We start from the raw sequence: 21,794 nt of genomic DNA, 5'->3' as shown, positions 1-21,794 counted from the left end.
GAGGACTTAAAGGCCACCCTTTTAAATTGTCGCTCTATGCAAAAGCATGAACCACACATTTATGACCCACTTTTAGACAAACAGCCTGATCTTTTATTTTCACTGAGACCTAGCTGTCTGAAACCTCCAACCCTTCTATCATCTCGGCCATTCCTACGGGTTATAAAATCCTTAGGAGGGACCGACCGAGTGGGAAGGGGGGTGGTGTCACCATAATTTACAATCAAAAACTAGACAGCTCTCCCATCCTGATGGAAAACATCGAGGGCCCAGAGTCCTTAGGCTTCTGCTGTACCTTATCCCCCCCATCATAGCATAGCTGTTTTTCTGATTACAGACCTCCCGGTGCAATTAGAAATGTTATTACTACACTTAATACAGCCACCACCTCCCTGGACTTAAAATACAACAACTGCCTTATCCTGGGAGATTTCAATATACAAATGAACAATGGAATAGACCCTCAGGCAATTTCCTTGTTGGAGATGCTGCTGGCCTGTAACATGTTTCAATCTATTTCTTCCGCCACCCATGAGAAGAACCAAATCTTTCACAACTGTGACATATCAGTAAGCCTACCTCTTCCCATTACCTGGTCTGACCACCTCCTAATAAAATTCATCATTCCCAACTCTGCCACAGCTCCTTGGGCTAACGCAGGGCAGAGGGTCCCTAATTACAGGATGTTCCATAAAATATCCTTCCCGATGTTAGCAGACACCCTCGGTCGTTCCTTACCAGAGCTGTCTGGCTGCCCTGACTCGGACGGCCTCTCAATAGATTTATGCTCCGAACCAACATTGGTTCAGCGGTACCGGTTGTTTCCTGCTCCTCAAAGAGGTCGGCCCCACCATCTCCATGGTTTAACGATTCCCTCAGATCTAGCAAAAGAAAATGTAGAAAAATTGAATGGAAATGGTGAAAATCCTATCTACCTGAGGACAGGAAAGTGTACCTTAAATGCTCATTACATTCTCGTAAAGGCAGCAAAGAAAAACTTCTTTCAATCCAAGATAGAAAATGCCCAAAATAAGAGTAAGGAATTCATTAGCATAGTTAAATCCTTCACCGCCCTGAAAGCCGGCACAAAGGAAGGACCATGCATGGAAGAATTGTCTAAGCAAATAGCTCAATTCTTCCAGAAAAAGATCTCTGTGATCCAACAAGCCTTAACTAACATCTCAGAGGAAGAACTGACCTTCTACCTTAGTTCTAATAGCAATTTTCACCTCTTGGATCCTCCATCTTTACTAGCTTTCCCTGAGTTTTAGCTTGAAGAGTCACTGACCCTTCTCCAAAGCATTAAGTCTGGCTCTCCTACCGACCCATGGCCAGCGAATATCCTGAACCTATTAGCTCCCACCATAAACCCCACGGTAAACCAGCTCTTTAATGGTCCCTCTCCTAAGGCAACATGCCGAAATTCTGGAAGAATGCTAAGATTCTTCCACTGATAAAAAAAGCTAAAGCCAAACGGACAGACCCTGCCAACTACAGGCCAATCTCCCTTCTTTCAGCCCTCTCCAAAGTGTTAGAAAAGCATGTAAACAAGGCCCTCAAAAAACACGTTAAATATGGGAAGCTCCTTCATGAGTCCCAATCCGGTTTTAGGGCTAACTACAGTACGGAGTCTGCTCTGCTGAAAGTGACTGAATTTCTTAAGAGTAAGCTGGACCAGGGAGGCAAGGCTGTTCTGATACTGCTCGATCTGTCGGCAGCCTTCGATACGGTCCCACATGAGAGGCTTCTGAAGAGACTTGCTAACATCGGGCTGGGAGGGACCGCCTTAACATGGATGTCATACTTCTTGCCAAAGAGATCTCAGGCCATCTGCCCCCCCGCCCCCCCTTCTCATCCCGGTTCTGGGCATCCATTCTCAGTCCCACCCTTTTAAATATATATCTATCCCCCCTGCATGTCTGGTAGAGGAAGAGGGTGCCAAAATTGTTTCCTATGCTGATGACCCTCAGCTGATTTTTACATGTGAAAAAGGAACCGACTTTGACGGAGCAATGACTAGGTCTTGCCTCACAAAGGTTTTTGACTGGCTTAAGATCAATCAGCTGAAGTGCAATCCTGACAAAACTGAAGTTGTTTTCTTTGGTAATCTAGAAATGCCTGACTGGAGCTCCTGGTGGCCAGAAGATCTGCCGCCCCCACCCGCAGAAAAAAGACGAAAGTCAAAAACGTAGGAATTGTCATAGACAAGACACTCTCCATGCAGTTTCAAATCCAAAATCTAGCTGGCGCTTGCTTTGGCATACTCCTCCAGATACAAAAAGAATTCCTGCCACTGACACCGCTTGAGAGCAGAAAGCTTGTGGTGCAGGCTCTGGTGACATCAAAGTTTGACTATGACAACAGCTTGTACCTCAGTCTTCCCAAACCCTTATCCAGCTCCTACAAGTGGTACAGAAAGCAGCGGCCAGAGTCATCCTGAGACCTAAACCCAGATCTAGTATGACCCCTATTCTTAAGTCTCTACACTGGCTCCGCAAAAAAAGAACAGATTGACTTCAAAGCGATGACCATCTTCTTTAAAGCTTTCCACAGCTTAGGAGCCGGCTACCTAAATAAGGGCTTTAATCGCTACACAACATCTAGACCCCTAAGATATTCCAATGCCAACCTGGCCATCGTGCCTAAAATATGCCGTGCAGATCCCTCAGCTTTCTAGGTGCAAAATTGTGGAATAGACTCCCTAAGTCTCTGAGACCATAGACCTACTCTCTTTCAGGAAGAACTTAAAAACCGGGCTTTTTAATAACATATGGGTATTTTACGCACGTTTTCCTCCCGCTGTCACGCACTAGGACACTCTGAGTAGCTGCGCTCTTTATTAAATACACTATTTCATTTCATTAGGTCCCTGACAGTGCAATGGAACACTCGTCCAAATTCTAAGGGCCTTATTTATGAGGCCTTGCTTCACTTTTATGCCGCTGGTGGGTCACTTTTTGTGATGCACCAGCAGCGTAAAAAATTTGCCATGTTGCGCCCTATTTACAAAGTGACGCATCTAGGCAGATGCGTCACTTTGTAAACCCCTGCACCACATTATACCTGCGCCAGGTATAATGTATGTAGGGTAGGTGTTCCCCCTGCAAAAAGCCTCATAGAAGTGGCCCATTGAAATATATGAGAACTCAGTGCGCCACTTCTAGGACACCATTGCGTCAATATCTTACACCTGCCTCACAGCAGGCGTAAGACTGATGCAGGCCCTTTAACATGGGGCTTGCCCCATGTGAAAAGACACATTGCTGGAGTTGCGTCTATTTTCAGACACACCCCAGCAATGCATCACTTTTGCGCCTACAGATACATCAGAAATACTGACGTATCTGTAACTCTTTGCGACATGATGCGTCATACAGTAAATATGACGCATGAATCATGTCGCAAGGAGGGCGCACTAAGAAGTGACGCATCCCTGTTTTCACACAGCAATGCATCACTTCTCATAAACAAGGCCCAAATGTGTTTACATCTAATATTCAGGGATAGTTATGTGTGTTTCCAATATTGTAACACAGCAGCAGCTCACCAATATTACTGCAAATAGTCTCTGTGACGCCCTCCCATTTCTTATATGTTAGGCCTTGTTTTAATCTAAAAGAATCTTTTTTTAATGTATATTGCATGAAACATAAGCACAAAATTTCACTGCAAAATGGCTGTACTAGACTCTCACACATCAGGCACATAACAAATAAATTAAAGGAACATAGTATTTAAAACAATCTGTTTAAGAAATATTCAAGGTCATTAGGGTAAAACTCTGGAGAACATAGCTGACTCTGTCAGGGGGCCCCCTGAAAGGCTGGGGCCCTGGGCCAGAGCCCACTTTGCCCATGCATTAAAACGTCTCTGCCAGTCCACAGCATCAGCCACTGACCGCCGCCATGTTGGGTAGGAACTTGGGTTGGGAGGGCAGACTTCATCTTCGGCCTAAACGGGTGTCTTTGCTGGGATCTCCCCCCAGCATCTTCTGGAATGTTAGGGGGGTGTCACTTTCAAGCCTGTGCGGAATCTCCTGAGCCTGGCTGGTGGCTTGGCACGCGCAGGGGTGTGTCACTGCACTGCCATCTTGGACAGAAGAGACATAAGCATTTTTAATTCGAAGACTATACAGTTTAAGCACTCGTCACCTATATTTTATTATGTTTTTATCACATAACATAACATGCGTATTTGTAAAGCGCACGTGAGCATCTTGGCGCTGAATAACAGATGTTTATTGTTACCCAACTCAATGCTACTCCTTTTATCGGGGGAACAACCTTTACAACGCAACTTTTACAACGCACTACCATTACAACGCATTTTTTACAACGCATAATCCATTACAACGCATGATATTACAACGCATGACACTACAACGCATTTTTAAAAACTACCATTACAACGCATTCCATTACAACGCATACTACCATTACAACGCATACCATTACAACGCATAATATTACACTATACTATCCAACACTTACCCTACTGATGCACCCCCTGGAGTTAGAATAGTAATTTTTACCCCTATACTATCCAACACTTACCCTACTGATGCACCCCCTGGAGTTAGAATAGTAATTTTTACCCCTATACTATCCAACACTTTCCCTACTGATGCACCCCCTGGAGTTAGAATAGTAATTTTTACCCCTATACTATCCAACACTTACCCTACTGATGCACCCCCTGGAGTTAGAATAGTAATTTTTACCCCTATACTATCCAACACTTTCCCTACTGTTGCACCCCCTGGAGTTAGAATAGTAATTTTTACCCCTACACTATCCAACACTTACCCTACTGTTGCACCCCCTGGAGTTAGAATAGTAATTTTTACCCCTACACTATCCAACACTTACCCTACTGTTGCACCCCCTGGAGTTAGAATAGTAATTTTTACCCCTATACTATCCAACACTTACCCTACTGTTGCACCCCCTGGAGTTAGAATAGTAATTTTTACCCCTACACTATCCAGCACTTACCCTACTGTTGCACCCCCTGGAGTTAGAATAGTAATTTTTACCCCTATACTATCCAACACTTACCCTACTGTTGCACCCCCTGGAGTTAGAATAGTAATTTTTACCCCTATACTATCCAACAGTTACCCTACTGTTGCACCCCCTGGAGTTAGAATAGTAATTTTTACCCCTATACTATCTAATACTTACCTTAAATGTAATTTAATATTATGCGTTGTAATGGTATGCGTTGTAAAGGTAGTATGCGTTGTAATGGTAGTGCGTTGTAAAGGTATTTTTTAAAAATGCGTTGTAGTGTCATGCGTTGTAATGTCATGCGTTGTAATGGATTATGCGTTGTAAAAAATGCGTTGTAAGTGCATGCGTTGTAATAGTGTGCGTTGTAACGTCATACATCCCCTTTTATCGACCTCAGAAGGATGAAAGGCTCAGTGGACCCGCCAGGAATAGAGCCTGTGACCTTGAGTTCAAACACAGGCCCCTTCAGTGGACGCATTAGTCCTCTAAACCACCAGACAACATAATGTTGTTTCCTTTGTCTTTGTATTCTGGTTTATATTTAAATACCTTATTTAGCTCTTCACATGTGTAACCCTGGGCAGCACTTACAACTGTAAGTGCTGCCCACACAATATGTTACCACTGGATATTGGTTCTACTCTTTTTTATAGAGTGTTCTCTGAAGCATTGCAGTTGAAGAGTTAAAACGAGCGCTCTCCCATTTACTGTTATCTATTCTCCCATTTTCTGTTAACTATTAACCCTTTCGTCTTTAAATGTATTAACTTCATCCAGTAATAAGTTACACTGAATACAGCTGTTGTTTTCTAACTGCAGTACAAAGTTTCCTCTACATACAATGATCAATCAGGGTTTTGTAGAGCGCACTACTTACCCGTGAGGGTCTCAAGGCGCTGAAGGAGGGGGGTGTGAGCAGCTCCGTTGGGGTCATTCGAAGAGCCAGGTCTTGAGGTCCTTTCTGAATTGGTGCCGTGTCGGGCTTCGTCGGAGGTGAAGGGGGAGGTCGCTCCAGGTCTTGGCTGCTAGGTTGGAGAAGGATCTTCCACCTGCTCTGGCATTCTTGTTGTGTCATATTGTGGTGTTCCAGAGGGGGCGAGGGTCTTGGCGCAGTTGGCGATCGATTTGTGAAGGTTACTTGCCGCTGTGTTGACGTCCGTCATAGTAGGGGCAGAAGTGCAGGTGAGTGCGGAGGTGAGGTGTTTTTCATAGACTTTGTTCCAGCTTCTGTGTGGGCGGAGGGGCATGCGCTTATGTGCGGTGGTGCTGTTAGAGCGGTCTTTCCTCAGGACTTTGTATCCGTCAGGGATGGCGGTTGCGATGTCAGGTGTGGAGCTGGCGTTGGTCCAGGTCTCTGCGAGGAAGGTGATGTCGGGTGCGTGAGTGTTGAGGAGGTCCCAGATTTCTATGGCATGTCTGTGCAGGGAGCGTTCGTTGAGAAGGATGCAGCTCAGTGGCTTGTGTGCGGTGGCGTTCGGCGTGAAGGTGTAGCGGCAATGTCGACAGGAGATTGGGCCTTGGGTGCTGCTTGGCTTCGACAGCTGTCAATTGTTGTTGCGTCCAGGGTTGAGTGCATGGAGCGTGCTGGGGTCATAGTGGTGAGGTGGTCGGGGGACCAGGGTCTTTGACGCTGGTCGCGGACGGGCACAGATGGGCTTGTCTTTTGCTGCACGCGGCCGCCATTAAGTAGAGGTCGGGGAGGGTGAACAGCTGGGAGGCGGGTGGCAGGAGGGGGAACGACACGCTTGGGGGGAGGGGCCACCGGGTCAACAGCGGCAGGGAGCTCGAGGGAAAAGGAGGCAAAGGAAAGGAAAGAGGCAATCAAAAGGAAAAGCAGAGGAAAGAAAGGCAAATAGAAAAAAGGCAAACAGAAAAAAAGGCAAGCAGAAAAAAAAAAACAGAAGAAAGGCAAACAGAAAAAGAGATGACACTCACAGAGCGGCCTAGCAGAAGAGCAAGCTCTTCCACTAGTCACAAGGGATGAGGCACAGGCAGGAGCCTGCGGGTGGAAGAGGGCCTCAACCACCTACCTGGCAAGGAGCGCGAGCAGCGCTAAGGGCAGTCCCACAACGGTGGAGTTGCGTGGGGAAAAGCAGTGACTCTGACCAGGAGGTTCCTTAATTTTTGTAAACACATGCAAATAATTTACAATTTAAAAGATAAACGTGGCTATCTCACTGTTGCGCTCCGGCAAAACACCCGGGCCCGACGGTTATCCCCAAGAATATTACACGGCCTATCGGGACACGCTGTTCCCACACATACTGGACCTGTTTAAGCACGTAGTCAAAGTGGGGTCCTTCCCACCAGAGACTGACGTGGCCACTATCGTAGTCCTCCTGAAGACGCAGCCGCCCTCCCTCGCGTGCACGGATCACCGTCCCATCTCCCTTATCAAAACGGAAGTAAAACTCTTTGCCACCGTGGTGGCCCAACGGCTACGTCTCCACTTGCAAGAACTGGTACACACCGATCAATGCGGCTTCATGCCTGCTCGGGGGACCCGGCACTGCATACGCCGTCTCCATCTCGCTCTTGCGCATCGCCACCTCCTCACCCCGTATCTGGCACTGCTATTTATAGACTTTGAAAAAGCATTTGATACAGTGGATTGGGGCTACCTGGGAGACGTGTTGGAGAAGATGGGCTTCGGCCTCCCTTTCCGATGCCTCATCCAGGTCCTTTACTCTACCCCCAGGGAGAGGGTCCTCATCAACGGCTTGGTTTCAGAGGCGTTCCCTATGCGGAGGGGCACCCGCCAAGGCTGCCCGCTCTCGCCGCTTCTAGCAATGGAACCCCTGGCTTCCCTCATCCGTCAAGACCCCCTCATCCGCGGCTGAGCCTGGGATCCGCACCAGGTTGACAAAATTGCCCTGTACGCTGATGACGTCCTCCTTTTCCTGGCGGACACGGCGAGCACTGGCCCGCGATGTCTGGACACCCTTTCGGCTTTTGAACGGGTCTCTGGCCTCAGGCACAACCCGGCGAAGTCCACCCTGGTTCCCTTGCACTCTTCCCGGGAGTGCTTCGACTGGCAAACGACCATCCCCTTGCGGAGGCAATCCTTCAAGTACCTGGGGGTGTGGGTGGCCCACCTCCCAGAGCTCGAGTGGGCCCTGAACATCACTCCCCTGGTCACCAAGGCCAAGGCGGACCTCAGAAGATGGCAGACCCTTCCCCTCAATCCCCTCGGAAGGAGCGCCCTTTTCAAAATGATGGCCCTCCCCCGCTTCCTGTACATCTTACAAAACGTGACCACTCATCTCCCAGGTGGTTGGTTTTGGGAGTTGGACGGTGTCCTCACCCGATTTTTATGGGGAGGAAGGAGACCGCGCATGTCCCTAGCGCATTGCCGCATACCCCCCTACGATGGAGGAATGGGGGTGACCAATCTCCACCTCTATTATCTGGCCACGAGGCTGTTCGCGATCCACGACAGGTTCGCGGGCGGATGATCCGACCCGTCGTACCGAGTGGAGCTCCGGTCGACGGACTTCGCGCAAATCCAGGCCTACCTGTATGGGAGCCCAGTCCCACAGGCTCTCTCCCCCATTACCAGAACGGTGCTCATGGCCTGGCGAACCACCCTACGGTATGAAAAATGGGATCGGATACTCACCAGGCAGACGCCTCTGTGGAGTGGGGCCTGGCTGGAAGAGGTCTCATCCCTCCAGAACTTCCGTAAATGGGACCACATCAGGATCTCGCTGCTTGGTGACGTCTGGGTGGGGGACTATGTCAGATCGTTTGCAGACCTACAACACTGCCACTCCCTCCACTCCTCCCATTTCTACAAATACTTACAGCTGAGACACGCCCTCCAAGCCCACATTCCATCCCCCACCTCCTTCCCCGAATTTAGTCCCCTGGAGGCCCAAGTGATGATGGGGAACCTGGGCAGAGGGGGGTGTCACGGATTTACCGCTCCTTGGTGATCAATGGTCCCGCATCCTTAGACTCGCTCCGGGCCCGGTGGGAGGGGTGGCTGGGTCCCCTGGATGACACGGATTGGAGGGACACCCTTATGGCACCCAAGACCCTGACGTCCTCCTCCAAGTTGCGTCTAGTCCAACTCTACTGCCTCCACACGGCATACCTCACCCCAGCACGCCTGTTCAGCGCCCGCATGCGGCCCTCCCCAACGTGCTCGCGCTGCAACCACGCCCCAGACGATTTTTACCACATGGTGTGGCAATGCCCCGCTCTAGCGCCGTTTTGGGCGGGGGTGGAGCGTGAACTTACTCAAGCTCTAGGGTGGGAGGTCCCCCATGACCCTCTACGCTTGATCCTGGGAGTGTTCGATGGCCTTGATGGATCCCGGGCCGACAAGCGCTTTCTGGGAATGGCAGTGGCGGTGGCAAAGCGTGATATCGCTGCGCTTTGGTCCCGAACCAAGCCGCCCACCATGAGGAGCTGGAGGCGGGGAGTAGACAGATGTGGTACCCAAGAAGAGCCCCTCTTCGAGGCCCGGGGTTGCCCAGAACTCTTTGGCAAAATATGGTGGTTTAATTTATCGCCAGTGTGAAGGGTCCAAATGGTCTTGAGCAACGGGCGAGGGCAGGGTTTCGCCCACAGGTGTCGCATGAGTCTAAATCGTATTCCCTTTATTAATATTGTATCTGTATAACGTGTCTTATTGCTACCAATGTACTCTTTTGATCTGCAAACATTTTATAATCTTGATTATCAAAAAAAAAGCAGAGTTCCTCCAGAATGGAAACTCGCATCAACCTCTGTGACATTGTGTCTGTGTCACTGAGATGAAAATATTATAATGCGAGTATGAGAAGTGCTGAAGCTCTTTGGGTGGCATTGCAGCAAGCAACTCTTGCTAAAAGCTTTGTTTGTTTTAAAAGTGAATGTATTTATGTGTTGCATAAACATTACAATATATTACTGTATAGATACATGACATGGGCCTTGCTCCACAGATTTGCCACTTTTGGAAGCTGATCAATGTTCACAGAAAGAAGAGCCCGTCTCCATTTTCATTGATCATCTTGGTGCAGAATTGAGGGATGGCGACGCTGAGCCAGACCACGGTAACATGCTTATATTTCTGACTTATAATCATTACTAGAGTGTCCTAGAGCTGTGAGGTGTAAATAGTCTCTTTATTCATCACTCATCCCCAAGACAACCCTCTGTTTGTCACGTAGAGGGCAAAATATCTTCCCTGTGTCATGGTCAGCACATTAAAATTACACGAAAACCCTTATTCTCAAGCAAAACCCTGATTTCCAAAACAGGATGCTCTCTGTTCATGAATGTGCATTCCAGCAATACATTTTAAGTCTGTTGCTGTCGTATACTTAACTGCTTTTTTAAATCTCAGGATATGAAGTTGGCTCATTCTGCGTAAAAGAAGAGGAGGAGGCCTTAGGCGGGAAGAATCTGGGCAGTCGCAGAATAAAACGCACCAGGAGTCCTATGAGTGAGTAGACAAAGCTTCACCTTAAAGCAAGAGAGTGTGTTGTTACACGACCCCACTGCACACACCAGCATTGCAATTGTAACTTTATTGCACTGGTAAGTAATTCCACTTTAAATGAAATTCCATTCCAGACCTTTCATAAAGAAACTAACAACACTTGGGTACTTCATCCACCCAGGTCACAAACAGCAAATACCACTTCCATGTGTGCAGTATTTTCTGGCTGCACTGTTACCACACCGTTCTGAGTTCCACACTGCAGAATAAGAGAGAAGCTGTCACACTGCATGCCTTCCCCTGTTCTTTGCCTCAAAAAGCAGATTGTGCAATGTGTGTGGGAAACTCCATCACAAAATGGTGCCCCCAGTCAGACATAAAGTCTCGTTTGTGTCCAAATGAGAATTTGTGTAGGGAGCAGAAGGAAGCCCTTAGTCATACATAATATTACTATATGCCACGATGTTGGTAAAATACCACATTTTTACAAATAAAATCTCATTGATCTCAACACAGTTATTTCTGAACACCTTAAAAGAGAAATACTTAAAAGAGGTATTAAAGTGAACTCAGGACCTAACCTATAGGAACTATAAATTTGGTTGGTCACAGTGAAGTGAAGGTTTTAGTACAAGATGCCACGGTACACACCTATTTACTTTAATTTCTGTAGCATCTAGGCCTGCTGCTCCTGCTATCTGCAGTCTCCTTTTCTCTGGCAACCCTGAAGTATTTCTAGTCTTTTATCTGTATTCGAATCCATTCACTTTGTAAAGAGCTTGGCTACCCAGTGGGCCTCCCAGCGCTAAATGACCAACCGGCACCAATCCATCACTGAAGCTGAGCACTTAAATCCCATTGGGTCAGCCTCAATTGACAAATAACCAAGCCTTTATCATCTTCATGAAAGTTGGTTGGTTATCGGTAGAGAATTCTATAGCTTCGGAACCAGATAAGAAGAGAAGTGCCCTCCACACCGCACCCTACAGATTTTTGGAATAATCATTAGACGGGGGCTTTCAGACCTCAAGGCCCTCCCAGCAGTGTAAGGCTGCAATAGTGATTGTCGTGTCCAATACTGGAGGTAGGCTGGAGGCAGTAAAGCTGAGCCTCTATTAAATTAAACAATTGAACTGCTAGTACTGCGCTAAGTATTCACGCTCAAAGACTTATTTTTTGCTTGAATTAATCAGTTTTTTAATAATGTATCTTTAGAATTTTTTTGGAACTTCCTATTGCCAAAGCAATCTTGTTTGTTTAAAAAAATTATTAATTCAAGCAAAAAATAAGTCTTTGACACTTTTTGTTTTTATCCTCAAAATGTGTCCTCCTAAATAATAGGGAGCGTGCATACTTAGCGCAGTACTAGCAGTTCAATTGTTTAATGCAATAGGGATTGTAGCAGTTGAGAGCCTCTTTTGTCAAATGTCCTCTGAAAGATGCAAAGGGGCTTAACTTGTACCCTTTGTTCTATCAGAAGTGAGTGTAGCACTGCAGCGAGCTCTGTACTGGCTGATGTCTAGGACTGTTCAGTAGAAGGCGAGCCGCTGCATTTTGTACTACCTGTAGCCTCTGGACTACATAGCAAGGGAAACCTAGGTAGAGATAGTTACCGTAGTCAAGGCGTGACCTCACCAGCGCCTGTACGGAAAGCCTGTAGATGCGAGAGGAAGAAGATCTAGAACTTTCCTAAGCATACGGCGTAATCCGTAGCAGCTTGCTGCAAGTGTCCTAGCTTGAGTTTCTATGGTGAGTGTGTTGTCTAGCCAGACACCTAAGTATTTTGTAGGTATTTTGGGGCTAAGAGAATTTCGAAAGGAATCAAGCCAGCCAAACAAAGGCTGGTTGATGAAGTTATCACCCACATAATGATTTCAGTTTTGTCACCATCAAGTTTAAGACAGTACTTATCCATCTATTCTGCCACTTCCTTCAGGCAGGGTGCTAGTTATTATACGTTTGAGCAGTTATCTGGAAAGATGTAGAAAACTATATGAGTGTCATCTGCATATGTGACTATTGAAAGTGCAAATGCTCGTACAATCTTCGCCAGGGTGCGCATATGAAGATTGAAAAGATTTGCGCTCAGTGACGAGCCCTGAGGCACTCCACATTTCAAGGGACATGTATTCGAGTAGCATGTTTTGTCTAGTACTTGAAAACTCCTATCCTCAAGAACTGATGTAAACCAGTTTAGCACACTGTCACACCCACGTTTGCAAGTCTCTGTATGAGGACTGAGCGGGCTACAGTATTGAATGCAGCCCTTAGGTCTAAAAGTATAACTGCTGCAGAACCCCTTGGTCTACAAGCATTTTAGTAGTGGCGTTTCGGTGCTATATTGTAGTCTAAAACCAGTTTCTGTGGGGTGGAGGATCTCATTGGGTTCTACAAATAGCAATAGATGTTGGTTCCCATGCTTCTCCAGAAACTTCCCAACTCCTGCTAGTAGGGAAACTGGTCAGTAGTTTTCAGAAAGTAGCGGATCCAAGGTCGTATTTTAAGCACAGGTTTCACCATTGAATGTTTCCAAGGGGAGGAGACTAACCCGTTCTTTAAAAAAAGATTGAGCAGTTCCTGCAAAACTGGCAAGATACGCTCTGCCCCCGTTCCATAATGTAAGGCGGAGCGGGTTCCAGTGGAGAGCCAGATTTGAGAGCCAGATTGGACCGAACTAAATAGTGCGGCTAGATCTTCTGTACTGATAGGGGGAGGCCAAAAGGTGCGCCCCAGGACCCCCAGGTTGCCAAGGAGAAGAAGTATATTCTGGAGTCCCGGTCTAATCAGAAAATGATAAGTAAATGTCAGTGACCTTCTTTTAAAAAGAGTTTGGCTAGATCATTGCAACGTTTCACCACAGGTTCAGGTAGCATGCTGGCAGGTCTTTGCTGGTTGAATGACGTAACTATTTGAAAGATTTCTCTTGCTGAATTTAAACCCTTCTCTGTCTTGGACACTGTGAGACCGGCCTCGTGGCGTGGGCCCTCCCGACCAGCAAGCCACCCTGCAACCGCACCGATCCTCCATGTCACAGACTTCCGGCCACCATGGCCCAACATCCCGATGGCCGGCCAGGCCCCCAACACGCATGCCGAGGGAGAGTGAAACCCCCCCAAGCCAGACCGAGAGGCGCCGACCCTGTCACACCTCTGGTCTCTTCCCCAAGGGGGGTTTCGATCGACCACCAGGCCCCCGGTGAGCGGCCGCCTCGCCTGCTGGGTGTCTGGAGTCCCTCCCGGACCCACCTGAACAGATCAAAGGGCCGAATGACAGGAAGCCCCGACACACCGCCCCCCAGGCACCAAGACCCCTCTCGGCGAGGTCCCCGGACTTCAAAGAGGAGGGGAAGTATAACAAGGGGTGCGGAAGGGACGGGAGGAGAAGAAGACCTGGACTGACGAGAGCCTGCTGACCTGGTCGCGGCTCGATCGCTCCCCGAACCAAAGAACGCTACCCGAACTCTGAACCATCTGAGCTCTGCTGACGCTGTCGCGGCTCCCCGAACTCTGAACCATCTGAGCCCTGCTGACATTGTCGCGGCTCCCCGAACTCTGAACCATCTGAGCCCTGCTGACGCTGTCGCGGCTCCCCGAACTCTGAACCATCTGAGCCCTGCTAACGCTGTCGCGGCTCCCCGAACTCTGAACCATCTGAGCCCTGCGGACGCTGTCGCGGCTCCCCGAACTCCGAACCACCTGTGCCTGCTGAGTGACTCGCGGCCCCCTCCTCCAAGAGACTCGGCAGAGACTGCCGAGAGAAGCAACATCCCCTCAGCTCAAAGATTGAGAGCTGTGTGCCAGATACTCCGCAGAGACACTGACTCAAAGACTGTCCCGCTACCCCGAGATCACCGCCGTTTGTGACACTAATTCTGTACCTGCCTTCCGGATCATAAAGATCCCCTACAACTAACGATAAAGTATATTGTCCTACGAAGAACTACTGAGTGGTGTCCCTCTATCAGAAGAGAGTAAGCGCAGCGTGTGCGATCCTAGGTACGAGACCCTTCCAGGAAGGGCCTCCCCGCTCTTGCTCGGCCTAACTCTAGGAAAGGTGGGTCTCCGGGTGGTCAGGAACGCATTCCGCAGCCTTCCCGGGGAACGCCTTCCAACAATTTGTATTATATATGGAAAGAAAATATAGTCTATTAAATCAAACAAAATAGTTTTTTGTACAGCAGACATGCAGAACTCGCACATTTGAAGGCGCTCTCAGATGTGATAATGAAGAAAATGGCGGCTAAATGAATTGAATTATTTGCCCAGGATCACATAAGTTGAAATCAGTTTATGGGTCAAAAGCAGTACAAATAAGTAGAGTAGATGATTTAAATCACTAGACCTGAAGGTCTAGTAACATTGTTATGATTTTTCGAGGCCTTTCTTTTGCTTCTAGCAGTCTCCACCTCACACACAATATCTTTTTTTTTGTAAACTTTTTTTATTGAGTTTTGAAAAACATAACAATGCAAGAATATCGGCTGTGCAGATCTGTAGGAACAATTGCGGAGATACATCATTACACTCCCCCTTCATATACAAACAGCAGTTCGATTTCATGGCAGCAGACCACAGCAAGACCCCCCATCCAGAGCCCATCCGTCTCATCCGCCCGTGCCCATCGAAGGGAAATGACTCAGTCAGGACTCTTCAACCATCTGCAGCGGGCACCCCCATTTTCGGCACAGCTCCACTAATGCAGCCCGCCCAGCGAGCACTCACTCCCCCCAATTCCCCGCAGGGAGGACCATCAGAGCTACCCCACTCCCGTGGGAACTATTCCGGAGCTGGCACGGGGTGGAGAAGCGCACGGGAGGTTAGCAATATAGGTCTTGTAGGGGCCCCAGATATCCTTGGGACGCGCAACTGCAGGGAGGAGACTGGCATATATCTCGCTGTTTGTGCTGCAATAAGCCATAGACGTGAGCCATGTCCCGGCCGTGGGGGCCGACCTACCGCCCCAATGTTTTGCCACCTCCCTCTTGGCGAGTAGCAGGCCCAGGGAGGCCAGCCTGCGGACGCCCTTGGGGAAGTTCACTGTATAGCCCAGTAATGCAACCTCCGGAGTGGGAACCAGCGTGAGCTCCAACATAGCGCCAAGGATCTCGTGGATCTGCGTCCAATATGGTTGCAGTCTGGGGCACGTCCAGGACAGGTGTGCAAAGTCAGCGTGTGGAGCAGCGCATTTCCAACATGTGTGCGGGCGCGCAGGGTCAATAGCGTGGAGCCTAGCTGGGGTCATGTAGCAGCGGCGAAGAAATTTATAATGGAGGAGCTTATGCCGACTATTTAGCGAGATCGCCTTAGTGACTTTGCAGCAAGCGGTCCATTGTTCATCTGTGATCGGTCTACCCAAGTCCGCCTCCCAGGCCGCTCTCAACCGGCCATCCTCACATGGAACCAGCGCCGCGCATGCCTTGTACATCTTAGATACCATATGGGCACCCGAGTCGTTGTCAATAAGGAGAGTTAGAGGCTCAAAGGATGCTGGCTCGAGAGGGAATCCCGCAATGTCTGAACGAGCCGCACAATAAAGCCGGCGCAGGACAAATTTGTCCATGAACGTGGCCTCACTGAAGCGCTCCTCCTCCGAGACCGAAAATATGTGGCCCCCCGGGTAGAGGTCCCCGGCCGTAGCCAGGTGAAACTTGGTCAATGTACGCTGAACCAGTGCCTCCCCCGTGCCAGACAGCAAGCCGGGATTAGGAAGTGGAAGAGAAGAGGAGTAAAGGAGGGGCTGGGCTAGATAGCGAGTAAGACGGTGCCACGCCCAACTGGTGGTGGACACCGTTTGGATATCAACTGGGTCTCGGGGGACCCCCTTTGGTAACACCGCCGCTAACCGGCCCGGGAGAACGAAATCCGCCTCGGGACGCAGGAACGGAATACGAGCGTCAGGGTGGTACCAGGCATAGGCGTGCGCACATTGCGCCACCAGATAATACAAATACAGATCCGGTACCCCGAGGCCGCCCCTATCAGGAGGGAGCATGAGGGTCTTCCAACCAATCCGGGGGTGCTTCCCGCCCCATACCAGCCTGATCAGCTGGGATCGCAACGCGGTGAAGAAGGCCCGGGTGATGGGGACGGGGATATTATTGAAGAGGTATAAAAATCTAGGGAGAACTATCATTTTTATGATTGCAATTCTGGCCGACATAGACAGCGGGAGTCTCAACCATCCCTCCACCTGTGTCTCCAGCCTGTCCAAAGCGCGGCCATAGTTGAGGCGAATAAGTTCGTCCGTGTTGAGATGGATCTGCACACCCAGGTACCGAACCGAGTCAGAGCACCACTCCAATGGGTACTCGCACTGCCATGGGGAGGTGCTGCTGGTTAAGGGGAAGATGACGGACTTATGCCAGTTGATGCCCAGCCCGGAGTGTGCGCCGAAGCGGAGGATCTCCCGTATCAGGGGGGCAAGGTTGACCTGCGGTTCTCTTACATACAGTATGGTGTCGTCTGCGTAGAGGGACGCTAGCAACGGACCCGTCCGGAACTGGAGACCCCTGTGGAGGTGGCGCTCCTGGAAATGTCGGATCAAGGGGTCCATGGCCAAAATGAACAAGAGTGGTGAGAGTGGGCAGCCCTGCCGCGTACCACGCGTTAAAGAGAAGGGACAGGACAGCGTGCCATTGATACGCAATCGGGCCGTGGGGCGGCTATACAAAAGCCTCGTAGTGGCAAGGAAGGTCTCCGGCATGCCCATACGTTGCATGACGGCGAGAAAGAAAGGCCATTCTAGAGTGTCGAAGGCCTTTTCGGTATCCAGGAGGACCGCCGCTGCCGGCGTGGCAGGGTTAATTCTATGGAGGACCGTAAAAAGCGTTCGCAGATTTAAAGACGTAGAGCGACGCGGGACAAAGCCCGATTGGACGGGCGAAATGATAAATTCCATCAATTGAGAGAGCCTGTTGGCCACTATCTTTGCCAGGATCTTGTAGTCGAAGTTTAAAAGGGAGAGGGGCCGATAGGAACTACACAACGTCGGGTCCTTGTTTGGTTTTGGAAGGAGAACTATCACCGCTTCGCTGAGGGTGGCCGGCAGGGAGCCGCGCTCCAGCGCCTCCACATACACCTCTATCAGTTGTGGCGCCAGCTGATCAGAGAACGCCTTATAAAAATCCCCAGAGAAGCCATCTAGGCCGGGGGCCGTGGACCCGCGAAGCACCTTAATCGCCCCGCGCACCTCCGTCACACACAATATCTTGACCAAGGACTTGGGAGGATGGCGTATGTCTCTGATGAATTTTAGATCTCTGGCACCATAAACAGCATTGTTTTTGCTTATCCTGGAAGAATGACCTGATGTGGTATTCCTCACTGAAACATGACTCCTGAATTTCTTTATGCACTTCCTGGTGCAATTGCCAGTACGGCAGTGAATAACGCTAACTTCACCCTTTTTGGGAGATTTTAATGTTCATTTTGATGATTTCAATAACCATGCAACCTATTAGAGGACCTAGCATCTCTGCAAATGGCAAAAAACAGTTGATGGCCCCACCCATGAGAAAGCACATCTCATTGACCCGGTCTTTACTCATTCCCTGAATTTGCAGATGCTAAAACCCCTGCCAGTCAAATGGTCAGATCATATCCTGATACCAATCCCTATACTAGGTCACACATTGATAACTGGCCAAGACAGACTACGGGGACAGATCGCAGTTGGAAAAAATCTTGAGGAGTGGAAAAGTATCCCCAGTAACTCCAGACCTGAACTAGGTGATAGCATCTGCTCTGCAATTCAAAAATGTACTGATTGGATTCAAAAACTCTTTGGAAAAGACCATTCCATTTAAAATATTCAAAAGTGCACGACAGGACAGACAGTCTCCATGGTTTAATTCCCACCTACTGTTGCTAAAAAAGAATGTAAAAGATTAGAGAGGAAATGGAGATAGTCTTATGACTCCATGAGTAAGCAGGAGTATAAAAAAGCGATAAAAAAGCTACCATTCTGAGATTAGAAAGGCCCAAGCCGTCTATTATGTGTCTGTTGGAAGGCGTTCACCGGGGAGGCTGCGGAATGCGTTCCTGACCACCCGGAGACCCACCTTTCCCAGAGTTAGGCCGAGCAAGAGCGGGGAGGCCCTTCCTGGAAGGGTCTCGTACCTAGGATCGCACACGCTGCGCTTACTCTCTTCTGATAGAGGGACACCACACAGTAGTTCTTCGTAAGACAATATACTTTATCGTTAGTTGTAGGGGATCTTTATGATCCGGAAGGCAGGTACAGTATTAGTGTCACCAGCGGCGGCGATCTCGTGATGGGGGGTATGGAGGTAGCGGGACAGTCTTTGAGTCAGTGTCTCTGCGGAGTATCCGGCGCACAGCTCTCAATCCTCGAGCTGAGGGGATGTTGCTTCTCTCGGCAATCTCTGCCGATTCTCTTGGAGGAGGGGGCCGCGAGTCACTCAGCAGGCACAGGAGGTTCGTAGTTCGGGGAGCCGCGACGCCGTCAGCAGGGCTCAGGTGGTTCAGAGTTCGGGGAGACGCGACAGCGTCAGCAGGGCTCAGATGGTTCAGAGTTCGGGGAGCCGCGACAGCGTCAGCAGGGCTCAGATGGTTCAGAGTTCGGGGAGCCGCAACAGCGTCAGCAGGGCTCAGATGGTTCAGAGTTCGGGGAGCCGCAACAGCGTCAGCAGGGCTCAGATGGTTCAGAGTTCGGGGAGCCGCGACCGCGTCAGCAGGGCTCAGGTGGTTCAGAGTTCGGGTACCGTTCAATTTGACATTTGCTGGCTTTGCTGGTGAGTCCGGCCTGGCGCAGAGCCAGCAGGACTTGTCGGAGGTGCTGGAGGTGCTCGGTCCATTGGGAGCTGAATACCGCTATATCGTCGAGGTACGCCGTGCTGAACCCCTCTAGTCCGGACAGGACCCTGTTCACCAGCCGCTGGAAGGTGGCCGGGGCATTCTTCATTCCAAACGGCATCACCCTAAAGCGGTAGTGCCCATCCGGGGTGGAGAAGGCGGAGCGCTCCTTGGCTCCCTCGGTGAGGGCAATCTGCCAGTATTCACAAGTTAGGTCGAAGGCGCTGAGGTAGCGAGCGGCCCCGAGGCGGTCGATGAGCTCGTCTGCGCGGGGGATAGGGTGAGCGTCCGCTCGGGTGACCGCATTGAGTCCTCGGTAGTCCACGCAAAACCTCAGCTCGGGGGTGACACCAGGGGCCGCCGCTTTCGGAACCAGGACTACCGGGCTCGCCCAGGGGCTGTCGGAGGGTTCAATCACCCCGAGGGCCAACATCTTCGCTACCTCGGTCTGGATGCAGGTTCGGACCCGATCAGGGACCCGGTAGGCCCGGTGTCTTACTGGCGGGCTGTCGCCGGTGTTCACGTCGTGGACACACCAGTCGGTGACCCCAGGGGTTAGGGAGAAGAGGTCCGCGAACTGCCTTAGTAGCTGGCGGCAGTCGTCGGACTGCTGGGCTGTGAGGGCGGTTGACAGTCTCACCCCCTCCACGGAACCATCGGTTTCTTTCGCCCCAGGGGGTCTGGGAGGGGCTCGGTGTCTTCTTCGGCCCCATCGTCGGTGGCCAGGAGTAAGCTCAACTCCGTCCTCACAAAGTGGGGTTTGAGGCGGTTCACGTGGAGGACCCGGAGGGGGTTCCGCGGGGACTGTACATCGACGAGATAGGTGACTTGGCTCTTCCGCTCGACCACCTTGAAGGGTCCAGTCCATTTATCTTGGAGGGCGCAGGGTCTCACCGGGGCAATGACCCAGACTTGTTGGCCCGGCTGAAACTCGACCAGCGTAGCATTCTGGTCATACCAGCGCCTCATCTCTTCCTGGCTTGCCTCGAGGTTCGCCTCTGCGAGTTCTCGGAATTTCCGGGTCTGGTTGCGGAGCGCCAAGATGTATCGGAACACATCCGGAGGGGTCCCCTGGAGAGTCGTTTCCCAACCCTCCTTGACCAGGCTCAGGGGTCCCCGGACGGGGTGTCCGTATAGCAGTTCGAATGGGCTGAACCCCAGGGATTTTTGTGGGACCTCTCGGTAGGCGAACAGGAGGCATGGGAGGAGGACGTCCCATCTCCGGCGTTGAGGTTCTTCGAGGCCCATGATCATTCGTTTCAGTGTCCTGTTAAATCGCTCGACTAGGCCATTCCCTTGGGGGTGGTATGGAGTGGTGAACTTGTATGTATGTATGTATGTATGTATGTGTGTTCTTATATAGCGCTCGACTTACCCTTGGGCATCTCGGCGCTTGCATTGGGAACCCGTCCTGGCTTTTCCCTGTGAGATAACCCGTACTGGGCATCCCCAAGGTGAAAGCCAGGCATCCCGCCGCGGGGGGGGCTGTAGTGGAGATTAAGCAAGCTATTGCCCAGAGTTGCAGAGTGTGAACCCATGATTCGAATAGGCACCGAAGTGAGAATTATCGAGTCCGTGGACACTTGGGCTCAGACCCTGCCGCGTCGGGAATTGAACCCTGGTCCCGGGTCTGACCTCTGCTTCAGGGTATGCCTCCTCTAACCAGTGAGCCACACTTCTCCGCACTGCTGCCATAGGGACCTCATGTATTTGGAGATAAAGTTCATGCCCCGATCACTCACGACTTCGCGGGGGAACCCCACGCGGGAGAAGATCCCCATCAAGGCCCGGCCCACCACAGGGGCTGTCACGGTGCGGAGGGGGATGGCTTCGGGGTAGCGGGTGGCATGGTCCACCAGGACGAGGATGAACCGGTGGCCCTGGGCGGTCTTGGGGTCCAGTGGTCCCACGATGTCGATTCCTACCCGCTCAAAAGGGGTACTGACGACGGGGAAGGGTTGTAGCGGAGCCTTGCGCTTCCCCCCACACTTTCCGCTGGCCTGGCACGTGAGGCAGGACTTACAGTGGGCCTCCACATTCGCTCGCATCTTGGGCCAATAGAAGTGGGTGACGAGTCGCTGGTAGGTCTTATCTTGACCTAAGTGTCCGGCCAGGGGTACATCATGGGCTAGGCCCAGGAGGAGACTTCGGAAGCGCAGGGGTACCACCAGTACTCGGGCCAAGCCCAACTCGGCCGACTTCTGTTCGCTGTACAGGAGGCCGTTTTCCCAGTATACCCAGTGGGTGCCGGTCCGGTCGCCTGCTGCTTGGGCCTCGGCCTGCTGTCGGGGTCCAATGAGGGAAGGGCAGGTGGATTGTTCTTGGCAGAATTCTTCTCGGGAGGGGCCTCCCTCGCAGTGCCACTGGGCCATTTCGGGCAGGTCCCCGAGCTCGGTCAGGGGTTCGGGGTCTGGAGGCACAGACCCCTCGTCAGGAACGGTCGCTTCATCCGGAAGGGGGTCATCGGGCTTGGGTGCTGCATCCCGGACCTCGGGGATGGTGGCGGTGTTCAGCGGCATGGCCTCCCCTTCCTCGGAG

General features: G+C 50.7%; 1 protein-coding gene across 2 annotated transcripts in view; it reads left to right on the top strand.

The window, feature by feature from the left end:
• Positions 1-21,794, top strand: part of LOC146797221 (uncharacterized) — a 151,487-nt gene that overhangs the window by 116,699 nt on the left and 12,994 nt on the right. For both annotated transcript variants that reach the window (XM_085624175.1, XM_085624174.1), the window contains 2 exons: positions 9,944-10,054; positions 10,348-10,446. In XM_085624175.1, the coding sequence (XP_085480301.1) occupies positions 9,944-10,054; positions 10,348-10,446 (210 nt within the window). The remainder of the gene's footprint in view (positions 1-9,943; positions 10,055-10,347; positions 10,447-21,794) is intronic.

This window comes from Triturus cristatus, chromosome 9 (genome assembly GCF_964204655.1).
Source record: "Triturus cristatus chromosome 9, aTriCri1.1, whole genome shotgun sequence".
NCBI lineage: Eukaryota > Metazoa > Chordata > Amphibia > Caudata > Salamandridae > Triturus > Triturus cristatus.
Note: the sequence above shows the minus strand (reverse complement) of the source record. Positions and strands in the feature narration are given on the sequence as shown.